This window comes from Zootoca vivipara, chromosome 12 (genome assembly GCF_963506605.1).
Source record: "Zootoca vivipara chromosome 12, rZooViv1.1, whole genome shotgun sequence".
NCBI lineage: Eukaryota > Metazoa > Chordata > Lepidosauria > Squamata > Lacertidae > Zootoca > Zootoca vivipara.
Window position 1 is genome coordinate 52,037,863 of NC_083287.1, and position 22,107 is coordinate 52,059,969.

A 22,107-nucleotide genomic window follows, 5' to 3' on the forward strand; every position below is an offset into this window, starting at 1 on the left:
GTGATAATAACTTTACAATGTCTCATGTGAATCTCCTAGGAAGCTCTTATACAGCTTCTCAGATTCACACAATGTTATTTTTTTCACGCTGGGTGCATGAGAACAGGGCTGCTGCTGTTTTCAAGAATCCGCATATGTAGAATTGCTTCGTAACACAGTGAACATCTGCCGTTCTCACTTCTCGAAGTGAAGCACATATTCACAGCTGTGCATTTTCAGGCTTTGCCACATCGCGTTTTCCAAAGTCATTTTGTTGTGTTTGAGATCATTCCCGAAGTTAATCGAGGAGTACCAGAAGCAGGGTGTTTAATCCTCAGATGCTTGGAAAAATTGACACTAACATACTAACAAAGTGGGGGCTCATTTATCTAGAAAAGTGCATTCGATATACTGTAAGTTTGCATAGTCTGAAAATTCCCAAGAAATAGCTTTAGTGTATCCAGAACATTTAAAGCATTCCCTCCCTTTGGGGTGTTGGATTTTTTGAATAGTCAAGTTACTTTAGAGCCGGTCTAATGTAAATACTGTCTGTTTAAGAGAAACAGGTGCCGGTGTTTCTGTTAATTGCTCACAGGCGTGGGCTCTGCTTCTTGTATATAAGGCTCTGCCAGAAAGCCTTCTGTATCTCTTAGTTAGATCTTTCAGTTTGATTCATCTCTAAGTAGATCACTCTCTCAGTTGTTCTCAGTTTAAGAGATTCCCAGTTGAATCTTAGTATGAGAGTTGCTTAGTTATAAAGCAGGCATCCCCAAACTTTGGCCCTCCAGATGTTTTGGCCTACAACTCCCATGATCCCTAGCTAACAGGACCAGTGGTCGGGGAAGATGGGAATTGTAGTCCAAAACATCTGGAGGGCCGAAGTTTGGGGATGCCTGTTATAAAGCAAGTTTGCTGTTAATTCTTGGGTAGTTTAATGGGAGTTATGTGGGAGGTTTGGAAAGTGGGTAGATAACATTGCTAAGAGAGAAAGCATTTATCTTTACTTTAAAGTCTCTTTAGAGTTAGTTTGTTTTTCAGTTAAAGAAACCCAACATTTTGTATTTTCTTCTGTATGCTTTTACAAGTGTGCAGCTAGTAAGGGGTTTCATTTAAGAGAGATAATTCCCTACACTCTTGGTGGTGTTTTTCTTAGTCAGGTCAACTTCTGACTGCGTATGCTCTGCGTGAAGCGTACTTTAAAAGGCCGCTGTAAACTGCGATATATGATTTAGATTAAGCAAGTTTCAATACCCAGTTTTCTCCTATATTATTCTTATCATATATATTATTTTCCAATATGGGGATGTAGAAAAATGAAGGCTAGATGTTTGCTGCTGACTTTTATCCTCTCAGATACAGATGACCTTTTACATCAGAGAGCAGACGTCTAGTTCCAATTAACACATCTCCTAGGAAAAGGTTCCACTTGGACATGTTGGTGCAAGCCACAACAGCAGTAATTCATATCTGGTTGGCTGGGTTCATGCTTCTATGTTGTATCACCCAATTCTGTTTTGATCAGGATGCTGTTCTCAGTAACGGGGACTGTGAACCTGTTACCTTTCCTCTTTTGACAGTGCAAACTGTAGGCTCATGCCAATCCACATCACTTGTTGCAAGCAGAGATGGGGAAATTGTTTCGGTTTTCATCTAAATGTGACCCTACCTAATTCACAGTTCTGGAAGCAGCACACAAAGTAAAATGCTTCTCTGAATTTTGCAATGTGCTCCTCCAGCCAAGTAAGGTTTACAAAAGTGCATACGCTGAGGTGAAGTGTGCACCTGTATGTGAAAATAGCGTACATAAATTGCATTGCATTGGGGGGGGGGGTTGTATTGCAAAAACAAAACAAAATGTATCTCACGCAAAAAAGTGCATGGTAGGAAAAATTCACCGTAAAATACTGATGAATTTTCATGAGGGTTTTCTCTCTCTCTTTAAAGCAAACTATTGTGGAAAACTGAAATTAAGAGAGGGAAAATGAGAAACCAATAGAAGCCAAAACAGATTTTCCCATCCCCAATTGTTGGTCTGGTCTACAGAGTGAGGGAGTGAGAAACCTAAGTAGGGAGTTGCGATGAATGCTTTCTTGAGTTTCGAACTCAGCCTGTCCTTCAGATTCTGTCCTTCTTCAGATTTCTAAATGCAGCCCTCAGTATAGGTGCCAACTCCCAGATTGAAAAATCCGGGATCGGCGTGGCGTGGCACTGAAAGTCACGCTGTGGCCATTTTGGAACTGGGCAGAGTGGCACCGGAAGTTGCTTCTACGCATGCTCTGCCCATTTCCAAAATGGCCGCAGCGCCAGAAATCGCTTCTGCGCATGTCCAGAGACTCCAGACATGCGCGGAAGGAGCCTCCCTCAGCCGGTAAGAATCCGGGGGATTTATGGGGTTTTTAAAAATCTGGGCTGCCAGTGGGAAACGGCTGGAAAAACAGGGGGTTTCCTGGGGAATACGGGAGACTTGACAGCTATGGTCCTCGGTTCAGAAGTATGCTAACATTTCTAGCGACTGTCATTAAAACAAGGGCGCAATGATGTGCTGCAAGTTTTAAATTACATCATTTTAAATTTAGTCTGTCCACTGTTTATCTGCCCAGTTCTGTTTGCATATCCTTGCATTTCCTACACAAACAGCCATGGCTGGGTGGCTGATAGATTCTTCAGGCAAGAACAGACAATTTGGAAATGGTAGCACAGAAACAGCCTGCACAGAAACATTTTGTTTGTTTGTTTCAGGTTCTCCTATAATATCCATTGTCCATAAGATCTATTTAATTTCTCCTAAACTTTGGACTGGCCCTGCTCACACAGGAGAGTTCTGGGTTCTGAGACATAATAATAATTTATAATAATTTATTATTTGTACCCCGCCCATCTGGCTGAGTCTCCCCCGCCACTCTGGGCGGCTCCCAATTGAGTATTAAAACAATACAGCATTAAGTATTAAAAACTTCCCTAAACAGGGCTGCCTTCAGATGTCTTTTAAAAATAGGATACCTGAATAATAATAATAAGTGGCAAAATGAAGGAGACCCTAATACTGAACTGTTGTTTGTGTGAAATTCTCCGTCTCAGATACAGGATTCGCAGGTAGAATATTGCCTCCTTCAGCTTGTAAGAAATAACTTCTCCTTCTCTTGGCCTTGCCCTCTCACAGCTGTCAGCTGGAATCAATCCAGGACAAGGCCTCGGCATCGAGATCATTGCTACCTTGCAACTGGTGCTCTGTGTGCTTGCCACGACAGATAGGAGGAGGACCGACGTCTCTGGATCGGCACCCTTGGCCATTGGCCTCTCAGTGGCCCTGGGGCATCTTCTTGCGGTGAGTATAAACCTGGATCAGGAAACGCTTTGCAGTCTCCGGGACTGCAAAGCACATTAGGGCATCCACTTGTGAACTGCTGAGGACAAGCAAATGCGTCAAACACACACACACACACACACACACACACACACACACACACAAAGGGAGAAGAAGCTGCTCGTTTGCATAAAGCCTGCATATGCTAAGTTGTGCACGTTGTCACGGTCCGGTCGGCGGGCGTCAGGACCAGAGGCAAGATGGTGGTGAAGAAGCAGGGTCGAGGAGCAAGGCAGAGGCGAAGGTCCACGGGGCACGAAGCAAGGTGAAGGCGAAGCAAGGGTCCAAGGAGCAAGGAGCAAGGCGGAGGATCCAGGAACAAGAAGCAAGGCGGCAGCAAGTCAAGGGTCCAAGGAGCAGGAGGCCAGATGCAACCAGGCAGGGATAGCGTTGCTGTGGCAAAGAGCTGAAGGGAAATGCTGGGCTTTTATCCCTCCCAGCTCCTGCCACCAGGTGCAGTGAGATCTCAAGTGGCCTCACCTGGGTGACTACTCCTTGCCTCTCCAGCACAAGCTGAGGACTTCACCTGTGTGGCCACGCCTTGCTTCTCCAGCACAAGCTGAGGCATGCCCCAGTCCTGCAAAGCACTACAGGCCCCAGAGTCTGACTCCTGCCCATACTCCTGACACACGTAGACACGATTTTAGAAATTAATTAGAAATGAACTGCATCTTGCTATAGGGGAAGTTGCCAGGGACTTTTGTGCCAGCTTAGTCTGTTGCCAGGTGCTTTGGATAGATTACTTCAGTTACTTCTAACAGAGCCGAAAACAAACCTAGGTCTCTCCACACAGCCTGCATTCAAGCCTGTTTCCTCCTGAAAGGAGATATTTAGCAAACCATCCTCTTTGGTGGCTTGAGAGAGAACCAGGACTAACTCACACAACATGATGGAGATTTGCAACTGAATATCCCTCGCGTGTGATCTAAGTTAAACACCATGTGAGAGAGTAGCAGAGATACATCAACAGTTCATCATTTACCTGTTAGACTCTCTGAAATTCCTTTGTTTAGCTACAGTGGGAGTTTCCATGCTGTTTATTTAGCAGTACAAAATACAGAGTTATAGAGAGTTGTTTCCCACTTCAGCGTGCAGTTAAACAATTATACTTAACAAATGAGAGGTCCTCTGCAAAGCAGGACACAGGTTCATCTTGAGTTGTATTCAAAAAAGGATGCCGTAAAGAATACAGAACCAGGATCAGCGGGGATGGAGGCATAGCTGCCAAGTACCCCGTTTTCTCCGGGAAAGCACCGATTTTACTTACCCTTTCCTGGTGGCCCCCGTATCACTTCGTCTCCCGTTTTTCTCCGTTATTTTCTCCTGCCGGCTGCCATTTTTTTCTTTCCGATTTGCCCTTCTATGGGCACCAAAAATGGCCGCCGCCGGCTTCAAAATTCGCATCTACGCATGTCCGGAAGTGCATAGATGCGACTTCCGGTGTCGGTGGCGGCCATTTTTTGTGCCCATAGTTGGGCGGAGCGACACCGGAAGTTGCGTCAATGCACTTCCTGACATGTGTACAAGCGACTTTCGAAGCCAGCGGCGGCCATTTTTGGTGCCCATAGAAGGGCAAAGCGACACCGGAAGTTACGTCGACACAACTTCCGGTGTCACACGGCTGCCGGTCCCGGATTCTGCAGTCCGGGACTTGGAAGGTAAGGATGGAGGTGGTGATCCAAGTTTCTCTCTCCCCAGAATGGCCTTTTGCTCATGGGTGCTGCCACCTACACACAACTCTTCTGCTCTGGGTTTAGTTATAAAATGGCATAGTAGGTGCCTCATACCCGGGTTAGACTGTTGGTCTGAAGAACACTGTGATGCTCACCTCTTCCTGATCCATATCCGAGTCCTGACAAACATAAACACATAAGAGGAGCTTGAATATGCAACTGGATATGAATTAGCTACCCGCTTGCGTTTGGGAGATGAACAGGGTCCCTCAGCAGACTGCCGATACCTGATAGAAAACCTGCCTCCTTGTGATTGTCGCTCTCTCTTTACTCACCTTAGATCGACTATACTGGTTGTGGAATCAACCCTGCAAGATCTTTCGGGTCCGCTTTGATTACCACTAACTTCACCAATCACTGGGTAAGTTTCAGGTCTTAACACTGAAACGGATGCCCGTTTGCAGAGGTACCGTATATGCTACTTGTGGTATGTGCTGGAAGCAGAGGAGAGTTCTGCTACGGCTGTCAGTTACAATTTCCTCCTGCTGCTCGTGAGTTGCAGGCCTTGCCCATATAGGAGATATGATAGCCACCTTCAATTATCCGAAGGGCTTTCGCACTGAAGGTGGAGCAGACTCGCTCTCTGCTTCTCCAGAGGGCGTGACCAGAACCAGTGGGTTGAAATTACAAGGAGATTCTGACTAAACATTAGGGAGAAGAGAAGGTTAAGGGGTGATATGATAGCCATGTTCAAATATATAAAAGGATGTCATATAGAGGAGGGAGAAAGGTTGTTTTCTGCTGCTCCAGAGAAGCGGACATGGAGTAATGGATTCAAACTACAAGAAAGAAGATTCCACCTAAACATTAGGAAGAACTTCCTGACAGTAAGAGCTGTTCGGCAGTGGAATTTGCTGCCAAGGAGTGTGGTGGAGTCTCCATCTTTGGAGATCTTTAAGCAGAGGCTTGACAGCCATATGTCAAGAATGCTTTGATGGTGTTTCCTGCTCGGCAGGGGGTTGGACTGGATGGCCCTTGTGGTCTCTTCCAACTCTACGATTCTATGATTCTAAGAACTTGCCGGCTGTTAGACAGTAAAATGGACAGCCTTGGAAGGCTTTGTTGTGGTTTAAAAGAGAGGTTAGAAGGCCATCTCTCAGGGATTATTTATCTGTGATTTCTGCATTTGAGGAGGGTTGGACTAGACACACCTGTTTGTTTGTTTGTTTGTTTGCAATATTACAAAAACAAAACAAAACAAAAAACACAGAGACTGGATTAAAAAGGGAAACAAATCACTTAGCAGTGTGCTGTTACCTAGCTATGGGCAAAACTAAAACTAGTCAGATCTTCTTAGCTTCTTTTAATAAGCTGAAGGTGCAAGGTCTTATGTGTCTACTCCAAAGTAAGCTTCATTGAGTTCAATGGGACTTGCTCCCAGGTAGGTACTCTATAGGATTGCAAGCCTAAGCCATTCTATAATTAGAAAGGTAAGAAATAATAATAATAATAATAATAATAATAATAATAATAATAATAATAATAATAAATTGTTATTATTTATACCCTGCCCATCTGGCTGGGTTTCCCCAGCCACTCTGGGTGGCTTCCAACAGAAAAATAAAATAAAATAATCTATTAAACATTTAAAGCCTCCCTAAACAGGGCTGCCTTCAGATGTCTTCTAAAAATCTGGTAGCTGTTTTCCTCTTTGACATCTGATGAGAGGGCGTTCCACAGGGCGGGCGCCACTACCGAGAAGGCCCTCTGCCTGGTTCCCTGCTGGTGTCACCCAGAACTAATCACCTGCATACAACCAGTTCTAAATCACTTTAGTTCCCGCTCACATTCCACCACCTATTGACTACAGCACTATTCATCTTCTTCTCTAAAAACCTTCTCTTGGGTGGAGGCAGTTTGAGGACCTCTCTTCGCTGCCAGGAAATGATGAACTGGGAAGGGGTGGAAGTGTGATAATCGCTTAAGCCTCTGAAAGAACTGGTTGCGAAATGGCGACATTTCTCTGTGAACAGCTCTGTCAAATGCGTCTTCCGTTGACCTTGCATTTCAGATTTTCTGGGTTGGCCCGCTGATTGGAGGGGCCAGCGCCGCCCTCATCTACGACTTCATCCTGGCTCCTAGGAGCAGCGACGTAACCGATCGCATGAAGGTCTGGACCAGTGGCCAGGTGGAGGAATACGATCTCGACGCCGATGACTCCAGGGTGGAGATGAAACCAAAATAGAGGCGAGCCGAGACAGGAAGAAAAAGAAGACACACAAAACCCAATCTCTGAAGATTTTTATCAGTATTATAGACTCTTTGTAAAGCAACAAGCAATTCTTCCCAAAATTTTTATAAGCCATTAGAGTTTTTCCCTCTCTTATTTCGTGCCTATTCTTTCCAGATTTTTAGATCTGTGGCTGCACAGTGAGACAAAACAAAATGGGGGGGGGGAGAGATGACTATATTTTGTACTATATATGTGTGAAAACACTAGGGAGAATATTTGCAGTAAAGATACTAGAAGCCCAAGTTTATATCTCTTAATCCAAAGGGACTGGCTTCTCCTGCAGTTTGATGGGCATATTGCAATGAAGCCCACATGAACAGCCTACAGGCAGTCAGAAAGGGATATCTGAAGAGATTTCACCTGCCAAATTTTAGAAATGGGGGGGGGGAGGTCTATGGAAGTGCCTGGTGAGAAGATGTTGAACACGGAGGGCCAATTTCGATATGCTGCAGATAGTGCCGATCTCTAGAAAGGGCCTGAGACGCCAGAAGTGGTTTGTCGTTTTGAAAAAATCACATGCAGACCCATTTAGGAACAGGCTTCAGAAGGAAGTTGGTGTTACTCAGTGAGCTATTTTTCCAGAAAAAAAGAGGTGCTGGAACTCACCATGAACACCTCCTTTGTTTTCTTATAAAGGCAACGGCATCCACGTGAGAGATGCCGGAACTGATTTCTGGTGAGTTCCAGCTGGAAAAAAGCCCCGGTATTACTTAGGTGCATACTCTTACTTACAAATAATATGCATTTATATATTATATGCATGTTGCTGCATACAAAATCCAAAAGGGAGGCGTAACGCTAAAGTATGGAGTATCTCTTATTTCTTACAACTCGAAAGGACTTCTCTTTCCCTTTGTAGACATCTGTTGGCAATTTATTTATTTTCAAAGCCACACCTTGACGAAAAGTTGGCAGGGGCCAGGTATAACTTATGTCATGAACTGGCCCGTGGCCCACCGATTGCCCTGGAGATCAAAGGTTAGCATACCAGCTACCAGGAAATTCTCCAAGTCAAGCACCATTGAAATTAGTGGGGTGTTAACACAATTGGTTTTTCAAAGCTCCCCTCTGTTCCCAATGAAGCTTGTGCAGGATAATGGCCCGGTGGGTTGTGCCGGTAAACATTATTGTATGTAATTAATGTCAGCCCAGGTTTATTCATGTCTGTTAACACGCATTCCTCTTCACGGCGCAACATTAATTCTGTCGCATGTAAAAACGCTACCGACTCCCAATAAATGTTTACACCTTATAGTTTTGCATGTATGTAAACTGTATCTGTACATACCCATATTATAAAGCAGCTCTCCCCAACCCCCCCCCCCCCGGCCAACCTGCTTTGGGATGGCAACAGTCATCAGCTCCGATCAACATGGCAGGGGATGATGGGATTTGTAGTCCAAAACATCAGAATGGTGCCAGGTTGGGGGAGGCCAGCATAAAGAAAAGAGAATACACGTCTAAATAATAAATCAAATATTTTCACAATTTTTCATGAATTTCAAATCAGGAAAAAACTTCCAAATTCTTTTATTGTTCAAAGGTTTGCTTTGAGGGATACTTAACATAAAGTATCAAAATTTTGTGGATGGATTTTATAGCAACGATGTTGTGCATTAGCTTGAACACATTAGATTTGCAAGTTTATTTAACAATAATAATAATAATAAATTTTTATTTGTACCCTGCCCTCCCCGGCCGGAGCCGGGCTCAGAGTGGCTAACATCATATAAATAATACAATATGCATAAAAACAAGCAGTCAATTGATTAAAATGCATCCCAAAATTAATGCAAATAAATTAAAATTAAAACTGGACAAATGACAATCCTCAGGTTAAAATCGAAAGCGGTTAATACCCAAAAGAACCAACTGTTTCCACTGTTATTATAAGGACCTGTGAGCAAGCTGGCAAACCTTCCTTCTCCCCCATGCTGACATCCCACCAGCAACGAAAAATGCAATCCTATCCCAGATTAGGGATATTGGAGGGGAAAATAGATGATTCCCTAGGGACAGCATTCCACACACAGGGGGGCACCATTGAAAAGTCATGTTCTAATTGTTTCTCTGGGGGCCCTGATCTGGGATGCATCAGTAGGAGTATAGCATCTAGATCAAGGGAAGTGATAGTACCACTGTATTCTGCTCTGGTCAGACCTCACCTGGAGTACTGTGTCCAGTTCTGGGCACCACAGTTCAAGAAGGATACTGACAAGCTGGAACGTGTCTAGAAGAGGGCAACCAAAATGGTCAAAGACCTGGAAACCATGCCTTATGAGGAATGGCTTAGGGAGCTGGGTATGTTTAGCCTGGAGAAGAGAAGGTTAAGGGGTGATATAATAGCCATGTTCAAATATATAAAAGGATGTCATATAGAAGAGGGAGAAAGGTTGTTTTCTGCTGCTCCAGAGAAGTGGACACGGAGCAATGGATTAAACTTCAAGAAAGAAGGTTCCACCTAAACATTAGGAAGAGCTTCCTGACAGTAAGAGCTGTTCGTCAGTGGAATTTGCTGCCAAGGAGTGTGGTGGAGTCTCCTTCTTTGGAGGTCTTTAAGCAGAGGCTTGACAGCCAACTGTCAGGAATGCTTTGATGGTGTTTCCTGCTTGGCAGGGGGTTGGACTGGATGGCCCTTGTGGTCTCTTCCAACTCTACGATTCTATGATTCTAAGTAAAGTTTGTTGCACAGCTACAACTCTTTCAAAGAGGTTTTTAAAATATATATATATATATAAAGACAACTTACTCAGGGGAGTGGGGGGAATGGCTCTATGATGTCACAGAGGCTAGCCAATCAGAGCTGTGCGCAGGTGGCTTTTGCTGGAAACGCAGCAGAATTGGTTCCTCCTGCGCTTGATTTTGTAGGTAAGATGGCGCAAGTCCCTCCAACAGCTTTATGGTGGCTTGACAGCGCTAATAATAGCCCTGCATGCCCTGAAAAATAACAACATTAATGAATCCCACTAGGCAGGAAGTTTCCATTGTCTTCCTGATACGCAACAGCTGCCTACCGGTTCTTTTGTTAAAATTAAACATCATCTTTCATAACACTGCTGTTTTGGGGAAAGGGGCTTATTTTTCTCTTTGTCCTCTGGCAGCCTTGTGTGTTGGACTCAGATAAAACCAGGAAGTGCGGAAACAAAGACAATTGTGACACTGAAAAGAAAAAAAGGGGGGGGGGAATGGCCTTTGGTTTGGTTCTCCAAGATCTGCATATAAATTCCGGTGTGGGTCTCATCAGAACGGAACCAAATTAAGAATTCATTAAACACATGAAGAATCGAAGTGCGCTGTGCAGTAGGAGGTTTAGGGAGAAACTCATGGAAGATAGAGCAGGCGTATTTTCTCGTGCTCTGGAGGGTAGGACTCGAACCAATGGATTCAAGTTACAAAAAAAGGAGATTCTGACTAAATATCAAGAAGAACTTTCTGACAGTAAGAGCTGTTGGATTGGACTCCCTCGGGATGTTGTAGACCTCCTTGGAGGTTTTGAAGCAGAGGTTGGACGACCATCTGTCATGGATGCCTGAACTGAGATTTCTGCATTGCAGGGGGTTGCACTAGATGACCCTAGTTCAGGCATAGGCAACCTTCGGCTCTCCAGGTGTTTTGGACTACAATTCCCATCATCCCTGACCACTGGTCCTGTTAGCTAAAGATCATGGGAGTTGTAGGCCAAAACATCTGGAGGGCCGAAGGTTGCCTATGCCTGCCCTAGTTCTACGATTCTGTGGGGTGCATTGGCAGGACACATGCAATGCATGCAGAAGGTCCCAGTTTTCAGCCCCTGATAACTCCAGCTAAAATGATCAGTTGGCAAATATGACAAGTCCTCTTCCAGAGACCTTGGAGATCCACTTCCAGTCAGAGTAGACAATTAGTATCATCATCATCATCATCATCATCATCATCATCAAATCCTTCATCCAAAGATCCCAGGGCAGTTCACAGGATAAAATTACAAATTTTTGTTGTTTAGTCATCTTAGTTGTGTTCGACTCTCCGTGACCCCATGAACCAGAGCATGCCTTGGAAACTCTCACTTTCTTCTCAAAGCTTCTCCCTTTTTATGTCCACAGAGTTTTCTTGGCAAAATACTGGAGTGCTTTGCCAGTTCCTTCTCCAGGTGGATCACATTTAGACTAAACTCTTGGCTATGACCTTTCCGTCTTGGGTGGCCCTGCACAACATAGCTCACAGCGTCTTGGAGTTATCCAAGCTCCTTCGCCACGACAAGGCAGGGATCCACGAAGGGAAAAATAACAAAATAAGAACACACACACACAAAAATGACAAAAACATTTTTGTCCTATGGTTGGGAAAAGCATTCCGCAAGTGGGGAGCCCCTTACAAAAAAAAATGCACCAACAGATGTGGAAAGGTGAAAAACTGAATTTAAGATGAGGATAAAGGTGCAAAGGAGGGGAACCAAAATAGACAGATCCCTATTCATGACCCACCAAGACGAATGCAATCTGTGAGTAATGCATTGCTCCCAGCTGGGAGATGAAAAAAAAATGTTTTTCCCCCAACTTGCTTGATACTGCAAAAAGGAATGGTATATTGAAGGCCTTTGGGACAGCGCCTCTGGCTGGCTAAGACCTTGGAGAGTTCCTGCTTATGTAGCTGAGGAAGCTAGTAGCTAGTCTGACAGTACTATATAAAGCAGTTCCTTATATTCTTGGGAAGATTGTCTTGCAAATTTGGTACCGGTTTGACCTGCTATCCCTCTTTTTTCTGATATCATTTCTAGCGAAGACAAAACAGAGCTGTGCTTTCCGCGATTGCAACGAATAAACACGGTTGCCAGCCAGAATAGAGGAAAAGCAGGAAATGGTGTCTGAAAAACGTATTGCTAAGAAAGAAGTAGGCTCATTTTACCACATGTGGTGGACATGTCCACTAGTGAATGACTTCTGGAATAAGATTTATAATGAACTCAAGAAAGTGTTGAAAAACACATTTGTTAAGAAACCAGAAGCATTTCTAGTGGGCATTGTAGGGAAGGAGATTCCAAGGAAAAATGTATCTTTTTTTATGTATGCTACGACGGCAGCGAGACTTTTGATTGCTAAGAACTAGAAACTACAAACATTACCAACGATTGACGACTGGCAGATGAAGATGATGGAGTTTATGGAACTGGCTGAGATGACTGGAAGAATCTGCAACCAGGGAGAGGAAGCGATGGAAGAAGAATGGAAAGATTTCAAACTGTATTTTAAAAAATATGCTAAAGTAACATATTAGATCAGAAATTAAGTTGTAAATAAACTGTGGAATTTAGGAATATGTGATATAAAAGTTAGAAAATAAGGTTAGGTAAGGTGATGAAAAGGATTTAGAATTTGCTAACTATAAATGTGTTAAAGAACCACAGGGAGGGAAGCCCGAGGAGGTCCCATTAAATCATGTGAGATGATATGAGAATTGTTACTAGATATGTTTTTGTTTTTATTTTTTACTTTATGTGCCTTTTCCCCCCTTTTCCTTATGTATTGTTATTTTTCTGAAAACACTAATAAAAATTATTATAAAAAAATGAAAAACGTATTGCTGATAAATTTCCATTCTATAAACATGTGAAGGGAAAGGCCAGCACAGTTCCAATTTCAGCTCGCTCTTTTGAAATCCTGGGATGTGCAGTGATCTCCAAACTGGCCCTCCATGGGGAACGTACACAGACACATCTCTGGCAAGCTACAGAGGCATATTGTGGAACTCCAAGCAACTGATGGATTTTGTGACAGGCCGCAGCGCCACAATACGTGCCGATGTTAGAGCAGAATTTGGGATAAAGAATCCTAGCTGATTTGGGCTTGAGCCATCACAGTGCTTCCAGTTTATAGGGCAGATGGGACCTAACAATGGCAAAGGGACAGTGACCTCCATACCCCGCAAGTGTCCTGGGAAAACCAGGTCATCTTGTTTTTTATTGCGCGAGAGCATGGTGGCCATAGTGGGCATTGTGATCTCGTGGAATTTCACGGCTAGATCTAGCCTTGTAAAAGCTCATTCTTCAAAGCTGTGATCTCACAAGGTGCCCCAATATGTGTGTTTTGGGGCACCATGCTTGCCCTGGAAAAAAAAGAGTCTCTTTGGGACTCCGTGGTCTCGCACAGGTCACATGACTTGTGTGGCAGCATGACTGGGAAGACGCATGCCACTGGTTGGGCCCTGATTCAGGCTGGATCACTCTGGGCCCAGGCCAACCTGTGCCCCGAACCGAGTCAGGGGCCATGGATTGCCCTAGGGTAGGTCAGCAACAAATGGGGAGAAGGAGATCATGTAGGCAGTACCACTGTATTCTGTTCTGGTCAGACCTCACCTGGAGTACTGTGTCCAGTTCTGGGCATCACAGTTCAAGAAGGATACTGACAAGCTGGAACGTGTCCAGAAGAGGGCAACCAAAAATGGTCAAAGGCCTGGAAATGATGCCTTATGAGGAACGGCTTAGGGAGCTGGGTATGTTTAGCCTGGAGAAGAGAAGGTTAAGGGGTGATATGATAGCCATGTTCAAATATATAAAGGGATGTCATATAGAGGAGGGAGAAAGGTTGTTTTCTGCTGCTCCAGAGAAGCGGACACGGAGCAATGGATTCAAGCTACAAGAAAGAAGATTCCACCTAAACATTAGGAAGAACTTCCTGACAGTAAGAGCTGTTCGGCAGTGGAATTTGCTACCAAGGAGTGTGGTGGAGTCTCCTTCTTTGGAGGTCTTTAAGCAAAGGCTTGACAGGCATATGTCAGGAATGCTTTGATGGTGTTTCCTGCTTGGCAGGGGGTTGGACTGGATGGCCCTTGTGGTCTCTTCCAACTCTATGATTCCATGATTCTATATGTTTAATTAGGGCTACAGTGGTACCTCGGTTTTCGAACGCAATCCATTCTGGAAGTCCACTCGAGTTCCGAAACATTCAAAAACTGGAAACGGAAGCCTCAAAATGGAAACCTCAATACGGAAAACTCAAAATGGAAGCTGAGTTTCCTGTTGAACTCTTCTGAGGTGTGTTCGAAAAACCAAGGCGTTTACTTCCCGGTTTTTGGCGTTCGAGTTCCGAAACGTTCGACTAGAGAGGCTCTCGAAAACCGAGGTACCGCTGTACTTTAAAATGAAGGCAGTGCACAGACAGGATCTTAAAAACCTTGCATAGCTGCCAAGTTATCCCTTTTTAAAAGGGATTTTCCCTTATGCTGAATAGGCTTCCTCGCGAGAAAAGGGAAAACCTGGCAGCTATGAAACCTTGAAAAACAAGTTCTCAGCAGGGATAGAAAGATCTGTCTATTTTTGTTCTCTTCCGTTTCCCGCATGTCCTTGTCATCGATTCATTCTCTCCCATTTCCTTTCTTTTCCCTTTTTATTTTTCTAACCTTTTGACAATTATTAACTATAATCAACAAAACTCTGCCCCTCCCCTCAAAACCCTTCAAATCATAATATTTTGCATCCTGTCCCGTTTCACATTCAACAGAGATGGAGGGTAGGCTGGTGTAACACCCACTAGAGGTCAGGCGCAACCCAAAGCATCATATCTTTTAAATTCACATATATGCGTCGTGAAGCATATGCGTCGTGAAGCATATAAAGTTCACATTAACACAGAGACCAAAGAGAATTCTTGCTCCATTCCTACCGTGTTTCTCCAAAAATAAGACACCGTCTTATATTTATTTTTCCACAAAAAAACACACTATGGCTTATTTTCAGGGGGTGTCTTATTTTTTCCCTCCTCCTCCTCCTCCTCCTCCTGCCGCGGCCGGCATTGCCGCTGCACTTATCACTATGTCTTATTTTCGGGGTATGGCTTATATTCCTTGAATGCTTAAAAATCCTGCTATGGCTTATTTTATGGGTATGTCTTAAAATATGAGAAACAGGGTATTTGTTGCTAACTTGAAATATATATATGCATAGGCCTTTTCATAGTTGCTGACCAGCTTCTATAATGCATGCAGATGGAACAAGGAGGATTGTGGGATTGATTCACTCACTTTGCCATTTGGAAGACAAAAAGCTCCCCCAGGCACAGGGAAAATGGAGGAAAACATGCTTGGCAGAGGTGTGAAGTTTTTCAAGTCTTTTTCTGGGAAGTGTTTGCAGCTCTCTGCTTAGAACTGACTGCTGCAGAACACTGACTGCTGTCTGCCGAAAATGCATGTTTTGGCCACATACAGGGTGTAGAATGAAGGACTGAGGCGGCAGTGAAAATTTGGCTCAAACGGAGTATCGGGGGAAGTTGGGGGTTTGTTTGTGTGGCAATGTCCCTCCTTCCCAGTGTAATAACGACACAAGACACAATAAAATAAGTTTTAATTGGGTGGTTAAGGCCACAACTTTATTGATTACGGATGTTGAGCGGTATTGGCTTAGGCGTTGGAACCTATCAGACTATATCCGACTCCAACCCATGTGTTGGAGTCCGTGAGAAGTTAACCACCAGTAAGTAGTCCAGTGATGTACACCTACCGGAACTCCTCCTGTGGCCACCGAAGGGGCGTGCCCTACGGCCCTGGCGTCTCCAGGCTCAGGACCAAGCCCCGCCTCCGGAAACCTTTAACGGAATTACTTCTCCAATTTTGGGCAGTTGATGATGTAACCTGCCCCTCCTTCATCTTTGTTGTTGTTTAGTCGTTTAGTCGTGTCCGACTCTTTGTGACCCCAAGGACCAGAGCAAGCCAGGCACTCCTGTCTTCCACTGCCTCCCGCAGTTTGGTCAAACTCATGTCCGTAGCTTCAAGAACACTGTCCAACCATCTCGTCCTCTGTCATCCCCTTCTCCTTGTGCCCTCCATCTTTCCCAACATCAGGGTCTTTTCCAAGGATTCTTCTCTTCTCATGAGGTGGCCAAAGGATTGGAGCCTCAGCTTCAGGATCTGTCCTTCCAGTGAGCACTCAGGGCTGATTTCCTTCAGAATGGATAGGTTTGATCTTCTTGCAGTCCATGGGACTCTTAAGAGTCTCCTCCAGCTCCTTCATCTTATTGTTATGCAACTTTCCAACGCCTAACCGCCAAACCAAAGTTGTGACGAATTGCTATGAGGTAGGCGAAAAACCCATCTTGGCTAGCCCAAATGGGAGAAGTCCTACCAGCCCCCTGACTAACCAGGCAACCAACTGAAGTCCATAGCAGCGTCTGCCAAGCCTAAAGGGCGGGTGGGCGGGTGAATCGTTTGCTCCGGCGAACAGGGAGAAAAGAGGCAGAGTTCCTGCCTGGCTCAAATGGAGTATCGGGGGAAGTTGGGGGTTTGTTTCCTTTAAAACTTCCCTCTCAGGCTGACTGATGATGTTTTCGGGTGCATTCAGATGTGAGGAATACTTCATTACTGTAGTACTAGATTACTGTAATGCACTATTTGTGGGGCTACCCTTGGGGTCTAGTTTGCAAAGTCCATCTGGCACAGAATTCTGCAGCCAGGTTGCTTTGGGTTGAGAACGTGGGACCCCTTTGTTAAAACAGCTGAACCGGCTGGCCATTTACTATTGAGCCAGGCTCAAGGTATTAATTGTATTAATTAACAAACCAAACAACTTAGGTCCAGCGTGCCTCAGGGACCACCTGAACCCTTATACCTCAGCTCAGCCTCTGAGATCATCTGCAGGAGTGTCTTTGGTCATTCCCCAGGTTGGGGAGGCTTGCTAGACAACAACGAGAAATGGCTCCTTTAGCGTCATTGGCCCAGTCCTGTGGAACTCTCTGCCACTAGAGATTCAACGGGTGCCTTCTGTGCCAACTTTTAAATGCCTGCTGAAAACTTTCCCATTCTGCCAGCCCTATGAGTGCACCCCCCAACATGGCCTATTGATGTTTGCTTTTAATATCTTTTTTGTTTTTAACTTTGTATGATATCATTGCTTGGCTTTACGTTTTAATATTGCTGTACACCAGTGTGATTTTTATTTTATTTTTACGATACAGTGGTATATCAATGTTTTCATAATCAACAAACAAATTATAATGCTACTGCTTCTGTCCCATTTTGTTGTTGTTCCTTTCACAGCGCAGTCCCTGTTGCATTACGAACTGTAGCAATTTGACCGACATGATATGATAGCCATGTTCAAATATATAAAAGGATGTCATATAGAGGAGGGTGAAAGGTTGTTTTCTGCTGCTCCAGAGAAGCGGACACGGAGCAATGGATTCAAGCTACAAGAAAGAAGATTCCACCTAAACATTAGGAAGAACTTCCTGACAGTAAGAGCTGTTCGGCAGTGGAATTCGCTACCAAGGAGTGTGGTGGAGTCTCCTTCTTTGGAGGTCTTTAGGCAGAGGCTTGACAGACATATGTCAGGAATGCTTTGAAGGTGTTTCTTGCTTGGCAGGGGGTTGGACTGGATGGCCCTTGTGGTCTCTTCCAACTCTATGATTCTATGATTCTATGATTCCATGCCAGTGTGTTATTCTAAAGTTAATGCACACAAACGTTAACGAGGTACAGGGTAAAAGGAAGCCCCAGCAACCAAATATTTGCTTCTCATACCGAACCTTGGAGAGCAGATGGCAGAGTGTGCCAAGCCATGGGCAGGCTGCCAGACTGTGGCCTAATTTCTCTGGGACTTACCCAAACTGAAATCAGTACAGTTACTTTGTGGAAGAGAATTCTTTGGGAAAGAAACTTCTTAAAAAACAAAACAAAAACCCCAACCCCCAAAACCTCACAAAAGCTCCCTTTTGAGGCCTAAGTGTGTGAATAACAAAGCAGCCTTGACTTCCCTCTGAAATAGAGAAAGCTCAACACTTCCTAGGGAGATCTTGGTGCCTTCGAAACAAAACAAGACAAAAACAATCCCTTTGGCTCCCTTTTCCCCCTTCCAAGCAGGAATTGTTGCCAACACCTGCCATTTTTGAAATCTTTCTTTGGCATCTGTTTCGAGAGGCGGTCTGTGGGGTTGGTTCCTAATCTGTAAAGAGAACTTATTTTCCCTCTTTGGAAAAAAAAAATCACCTCAGACACAAGAAGAGAAAACCAAACGGATGAAGAATTTGACTTGGTCACTTGACATTACAAAGACTCAACGGAACAGAAGTTCAAGAGTGCCCATATTATGCCCACACACCTTTCTAGATGCCAGTATCCAAAGAGAGAGGGTTGTTGTTGTTCTGAGATTCTTCCCTGCTCTTTGATATCTACGTTGCTCACTAGGAAATGTTGGGGGGTGCTCAACTAAGTTTTACTCAAAGTAGACCCCTGGAAATGGAAACCCTAGCCCATTACACTGGTTCTTCTCTGAGCAAAACCTAGTTGGATGCCATCCATAGTTTTCAAAGCATTTAAATAGAAAGATCAACCGTGCAAAATCTTTGCGCTATTTAAGATTAGCAAAAAACCACTTCCGTGCCTTTGCCGGAGGTGGAGTTGTGGGCAGCCCGACGAGCCCATTGCGTGGGGGCTGCAGTGTCAGCCCCTACGCAATGGAAGTTCCCGCCTGCGTCACCCACGCCCTCGACCAATAGGGATGAAGGGGGCGGGGCCGCGGCGTTTAAACCCCACCGCGCGGCCGGAGATCGCCCTCTTTCTCCCACTTCGCCGGAGCGAACGGAAGCACCCACCCACCCGCCCCTTAAAAAGAGAATAGGGGGCGCTGCTGTGGACCTGGTCGGTTGCCTGGTTAGTCAGTGGACCGGGTAGGACTTTTCCCATACTGGGCTAGCCATGATGGGTTTTTCGCCTACCTCGTAGCATGTCGTCACAACTTAGGTTAGGCGGTTAGGCGTTGGAAATTTGCATAACAATAAGATGGAGGAGGGGCAGATTGCATCATCACCTGCCCAAATTTGGAGAAGTAATTCCGTTAAAGGATTCCGGGGGCGAGGCTTGGGCCAGAGCCTGGAGTCGCCAGGGCCGTAAGGCACGCCCCGTACGGTGGCCACAGAAGGAGTTCCGGTTGATCTGCATCGCCGGGTTCCTTACTGGTGGTTAACTTCTCACGGACTTCAACACACGGGTTGGAGTCGGATTTAGTCCGATAGGTTCCAATGCCTAAGCCAATTCCGCTCAACATGCATATTTAATAAAGTTGTGGCCTAAACCACCCAATTAACCTTTAAATTCGGTGTCACGTGTCGTTATTACACTGATCGGAGGGCATTGCTACACAATGAGAACCTCAAATTTGTTCGTAAGGATCCTCTTGTTGTGAAAAATGTATTGCACTTGGGTGATTCCTGCCACCCCAACCCCCCAAATGGAGAACTTTGCAGTATTTGTCTCATTGAAGGAGGGAGATGCCATTGTAAGGTAGAGGCTAAACGCTGATAAATAATATTTTGCCTTCATCCATCAGGCCATGTCTCACATGGGAAAACACCTCCTAGGAGCTGGGGTGCTTCTGTTGCCTGAAATGGAGCTGACCGTGTTTCTCTCAGCTGTCCAAGTCTATCTTCTTCCTCTGCATTTTTCAGCAGGCGAACAAGCAGGCGGGAGAGAACCTACCTGCAAATTGCATTTCAGACTCTTCCCGGAACTGTGAAACACCTCCTCCTTGTGCCTCGTAACAATTGCAGCAATTCTATCCTACCTTTGGACCACGAGTGGAAAACCTCTGGCCCAGGATCGCAATGTGGCCCTTCACATCTCTGTATCTGGCCTTCAGAACCCTCCCCTCACTGGCATGGTGCCCTTGAACTCTGATAATGCCCCCTTGCTTATCAGGATAGAGAGATGGCTATGTGATTGTGGGCAGAAGCTGGCCTTCTGAACTAAGGTCAGAGACCTTGCTCCGAGGTCCATTCAATAACCTAGGCAGTCCACGTAATGAGTACTCACACTTTACACTGTGGGTGCCCTTTGCAGGATCGTGTGTGGTGCTTTGGACCCCAGGGAATTTACCAGTTGTATAGCCTGGCATGCCTCTCAGTGTATTCTTTGGAGGTTCACATCCAGCCTCAGTTAGTCAATTTACACTGCTGGGAGGTGGAGCCAGTTGCATAAATAGGAAGTGGAGTCGACAATAGCCAGGCAGGCGGCTCTGAAGATTCATCCTCCCTTTGTTTAATGTTTCTTGTTTGCAGGTTAACCTTTTTTTTCTTCCTGTTTAGCGGGCGCTGCTACAGTCCTTTGTTTTGTTTTCCCCCCAATAATTTTTATTCAGTTTCCGATGTTAGTATCTAATAAACAGTGTTTCAATTACATTTTGTATACATTACATTTTCATTCACATTATACATACAAAAAAAATAATAAAAAGAAGAAGAAAAGAAGAAGAAAAAACAAAACACAAATATCAAGGACCGCTACACAAAATAAATAAAAATAAGATTAAAAAATTAGAAAATTCATATCATTCATCATTACACTCTTTGTTTTTAAAATTGACTTCCACTCTACCTTTAGCCGTCTTATTTAGTTCTGGTTTATGCTTATGCAGTTTATCTTTCTTTACGTTTAAAGCCATAGTACTACTATTATCAATAACTTCAACCTTATTTCAAATTTCTATGTTCAGAATTCTGCCATTTCTCATGTATCCTATGAATTTTTCCACTTGTCATATTATGTCATACATTGTATTTGTTATTCTTCCTAAACAACCAATAAAGAAATTTATGTTTAATTATGCGGTTGTTTTTATTCTGCTGGATTATTTACGTTTTGATAACAGTCTTTTGACTGGTTGCTGTTGAAGAACGGGGAAGAAATTTTCCTGCATTGGCAGGTTTTATCTTCCCTGTAGCAATTTGTCACAACTTTGGCGGTTTAAGGCCTTGGGAAAAATCCTTTAGTCTTTTCTTCCCTAAAAAAGTGTGTGTGTGTGTGTGTGTGTGTGTGTGTGTGTGTGTGTGTGTAGTGGTGACTCACCCCCTCCCCCTGCAGTGGCAATTCCAGGGTCCCCTCTTAAAGGGGTTGTAATACAGTGGTATCCCTAGTTATGAACTTAATTCATTCTGGAGGTCCGTTCTCAACCTGAAACTGTCCTTAACTAGAGGCGTGCTTTCGCTAATGGGGCCTCTTGCTGCCACTGCGCCGCCGGCACATGATTTCCGTTCTCATCCTGGGGCAAAGTTCTCAACTCGAGGTAACTCTTCCAGGTTAGTGGAGTTTGTAACCTGAAGCATTTGTAACTCGAGGTACCACTGAATGGGTGTCACTGGCCATACACTGAAAGGTTGTCAGCGAACTACCCTGTGTGCAGGGATATGCGGTGGGCTGCCTGTGTACACATGCGTCTTGCAGGGCACCCCCATATCCCATTTACCCTGAGGAGCCCCAGTTCCTCAGGCTGGGAGGCTGGGAGGGATACACGCCCAAGGCCTAAGTCAAGGTCTTCCTACATTTGAAAGAGCCAGCGTGGTGTAGTGGTTAAGAGCAGTGGACTCGTAATCTGGTGAGCCGGGTTCGATTCCCTGCTCCTCCACATGCAGTTGCTGGGTGACCTTGGGCTAGTCACACTTCTCTGAAGTCTCTCAGCGTCAGATCACCTCACAGAGTGTTTGTTGTGGGGGATGGTTACAGGTAGGTAGCCGTGTTCGTCTGGCGTAGTCGAAACAAAATAAAAAAATTCCTTCCAGTAGCATCTTGGAGACCAACTAAGTTTGTCATTGGTGTGAGCTTTCGTATGCATGCACACTTCTTCAGATACACTGAAACAGTTCTGGGGGAGGAAGGGAAAGGAGATTGTTAGCCGCTTTGAGACTCCTTGGGGTAGTGATAAAGTGGGATATCAAATCCAAACTCCTCCTCCTCCTCCTCCTCCTCCTCCTCCTCCTCCTCCTCCTCCTCCTCCTCCTCCTCCTCCTCCTCCTCCAGTTGTGGCCAAATTTTGATTCCATAACACATTGTCACAAGTCATTATT

The 22,107-nt window shown here is 44.8% G+C and overlaps 1 protein-coding gene across 2 annotated transcripts in view; it reads left to right on the top strand.

Annotated features, from left to right (window-relative positions):
- Nucleotides 1–8,561, top strand: part of AQP1 (aquaporin 1 (Colton blood group)) — a 75,821-nt gene extending 67,260 nt beyond the window's left edge. For both annotated transcript variants that reach the window (XM_035130067.2, XM_035130066.2), the window contains 3 exons: nucleotides 3,140–3,304; nucleotides 5,357–5,437; nucleotides 7,088–8,561. In XM_035130067.2, coding sequence (XP_034985958.1) covers nucleotides 3,140–3,304; nucleotides 5,357–5,437; nucleotides 7,088–7,261 — 420 coding nt within the window. In that variant the 3' untranslated portion in view covers nucleotides 7,262–8,561. The remainder of the gene's footprint in view (nucleotides 1–3,139; nucleotides 3,305–5,356; nucleotides 5,438–7,087) is intronic.
- Nucleotides 8,562–22,107: the final 13,546 nt, after the last annotated feature.